Source organism: Microplitis mediator, chromosome 3 (genome assembly GCF_029852145.1).
Source record: "Microplitis mediator isolate UGA2020A chromosome 3, iyMicMedi2.1, whole genome shotgun sequence".
Lineage (NCBI taxonomy): Eukaryota > Metazoa > Arthropoda > Insecta > Hymenoptera > Braconidae > Microplitis > Microplitis mediator.
Genome location: NC_079971.1, coordinates 10625322 through 10627521, shown reverse-complemented (window position 1 = coordinate 10627521; position 2200 = coordinate 10625322). Strand labels below are relative to the sequence as shown.

At 31.8% G+C, this 2200-nt stretch overlaps 1 protein-coding gene across 1 annotated transcript; it reads right to left on the bottom strand.

Moving 5' to 3' along the window:
- Positions 1 to 1057: 1057 nt before the first annotated feature.
- On the bottom strand, positions 1058 to 1657 carry LOC130665314 (uncharacterized). The gene has a single exon (XM_057465645.1). The coding sequence runs from the start codon at positions 1655 to 1657 to the stop codon at positions 1058 to 1060; it is 600 nt and encodes a 199-aa protein (XP_057321628.1).
- Positions 1658 to 2200: the final 543 nt, after the last annotated feature.

Genomic DNA, 2200 nt, shown 5'->3' with positions numbered 1-2200 from the left:
AAGAACTTGTATAAAATTATTCAAAATCTTGAAAAATTGGAGAGTCGCATAGTCGATAAATAAATCACAATGGAGTATATAGTGAATTTTGTTAGTTACATAGTTCCTAATGGAAAATTTATTATTAAGGAACTCTGTGTAGTTGATATTAATAACCTAAATAATGCAAATGGTGTTTATCAGTGCAAAATTTGTGTATTCAAACCACCCATTTAGTACACCGACACTGTGATTGTACAACAAAGTGGAGATCAAGATGGGAATCGTCATGGTATTCACTGGGATACTGATGATCAACCTTATGAATCATTGAAACCTATGGTGAAACAACTAGTTCAGAATGCACGATATTTTTATGTACAAGGACCAACGATGCAAAAACGACTCGAAGAAATGGTTGATTATGCAGTCCCAGTTATTGATATAGAACTAATGAGATTCTTTTCGATTGATAATCTCGAAAATATAAATAGACCTCGATGCGCATTCAGATTCAACCACACTAAACTCGGACATTATGCCTGTTCACATGGAACTGTTCAGCAGCTAAAACAATGGTTTTTAAAATATTGGGGCTGTAAGCCATCATATGAGAAGTCAGTACAGTTATTCTACCAACTATCAGATTTGAGAAAAATGGATGCGGCTGACATTGCTTGTCTTGATGACGTGTTCATTCTTCAATTTGCTCGATCTCAAATACGATTTGTCTGGGATAAACTACCAATTAATTTATAACAGAACTTTAAAATTATGGACTATAAGTTTTACATCGAACATAATTCAATTACAAGTCCTGATTATGATGTTCCGGGAATTTATCTTTATCCTTACAAAAAAGATTGTACTAAGTGTAAAAAACTAAAAGATGCATTAAAATAATTATAAATTCATACTTAACATTTTTTTCCAACTTATATACAATTATATGTACTCATCATGCTATATTAATTAATTAATTATGTGTATTAGGTATCAGCAAAATAAAATGATTGAAACATATTTTAATAGTGAAAATTTATTTATTTTTTCTCAACCTTGTTTTCTAATACAATTATTATTGAGTTAATTTTCTTACAGTAATACTCAATGGATTATATTCAATAATACGATCATGCAGAATTAAGCAGTATGCTGATGTCTGATCGGGAAACTGGTCATTTGATTCAAATTCAACACGAATGTCAACTGATCCAGACTTGATTGATTCATTTTGTTTTGAACAATCGATAATGTAGAATGGTGCTTCCTCCAAAAATCCTGCTTTACTCAACAAAGGTTCCGGCTTTTTATTATAGTATGACGTTTGAAAATTAGTATACATATCATATAATAAAGCATACTGATTGCGATTAATGTTTAGATTCAAATTTCCATATGGATAACTTTGAGAATTGAGGAAAACTTTTACATCTCGGATATTACAATGATCAAAATGGCTGGAATTTTTCGTCACAACATTTTTTCTTGCAGTTTGAAATCCTAGAACCAGATATCGTGGTTTCTCCAATTGTGTTGAAGTTTTGATAGGCCAAATATGTTTTGTTGTTTTAGGAAGTAGTGGATATTCATATAATTGCCATGTAAGATAGCTCAATGGAATAGCTGGATCATTTGAGATGAAACTTAGTACTTGAATCTTCTGCTTATCCGACATTGTAATGTATGGTACATTTCATTCAACTTTATTGAGAACTATTTTAACTTTTTCAGCAGCCTCTCTAGCAGCCGGTGTATGTAAATATGCATTAATATCAGTGTTTGATCTGATGAGAATTAACTCATGCTTAGCATTCATAATAATCTTCAGCGAATCCAAGTAATAAACTCAGCGGTATAGAAATATCAAAATATCCGTCGCCATTAGTCAATTTATCATCAGTTTGTAACCACCCGGCGTTTTTCATTAAATTAGCCTGCCCGGGGGTTAAAGATATATAATTCTTCATAAGACTTTTAATTTCAACAATCTTACATCTATCAATTTCAATGGCGTTCAATTCGTAGCGTATTTCTTCAAACATGTGACAAATGGCCATGTTAACCAACTCCATAGTTTCACCAACAGCAGTTCCATCTTCTTTCGTAAATCTCCCACAAATGTGTAAGGCACTCTTACTCGGTAGAATGCATAAATCCTGATGTTGAATACTGATTCTTATTTCATCACTATTATTAAATGTTGTTGAAGCATAAGGTT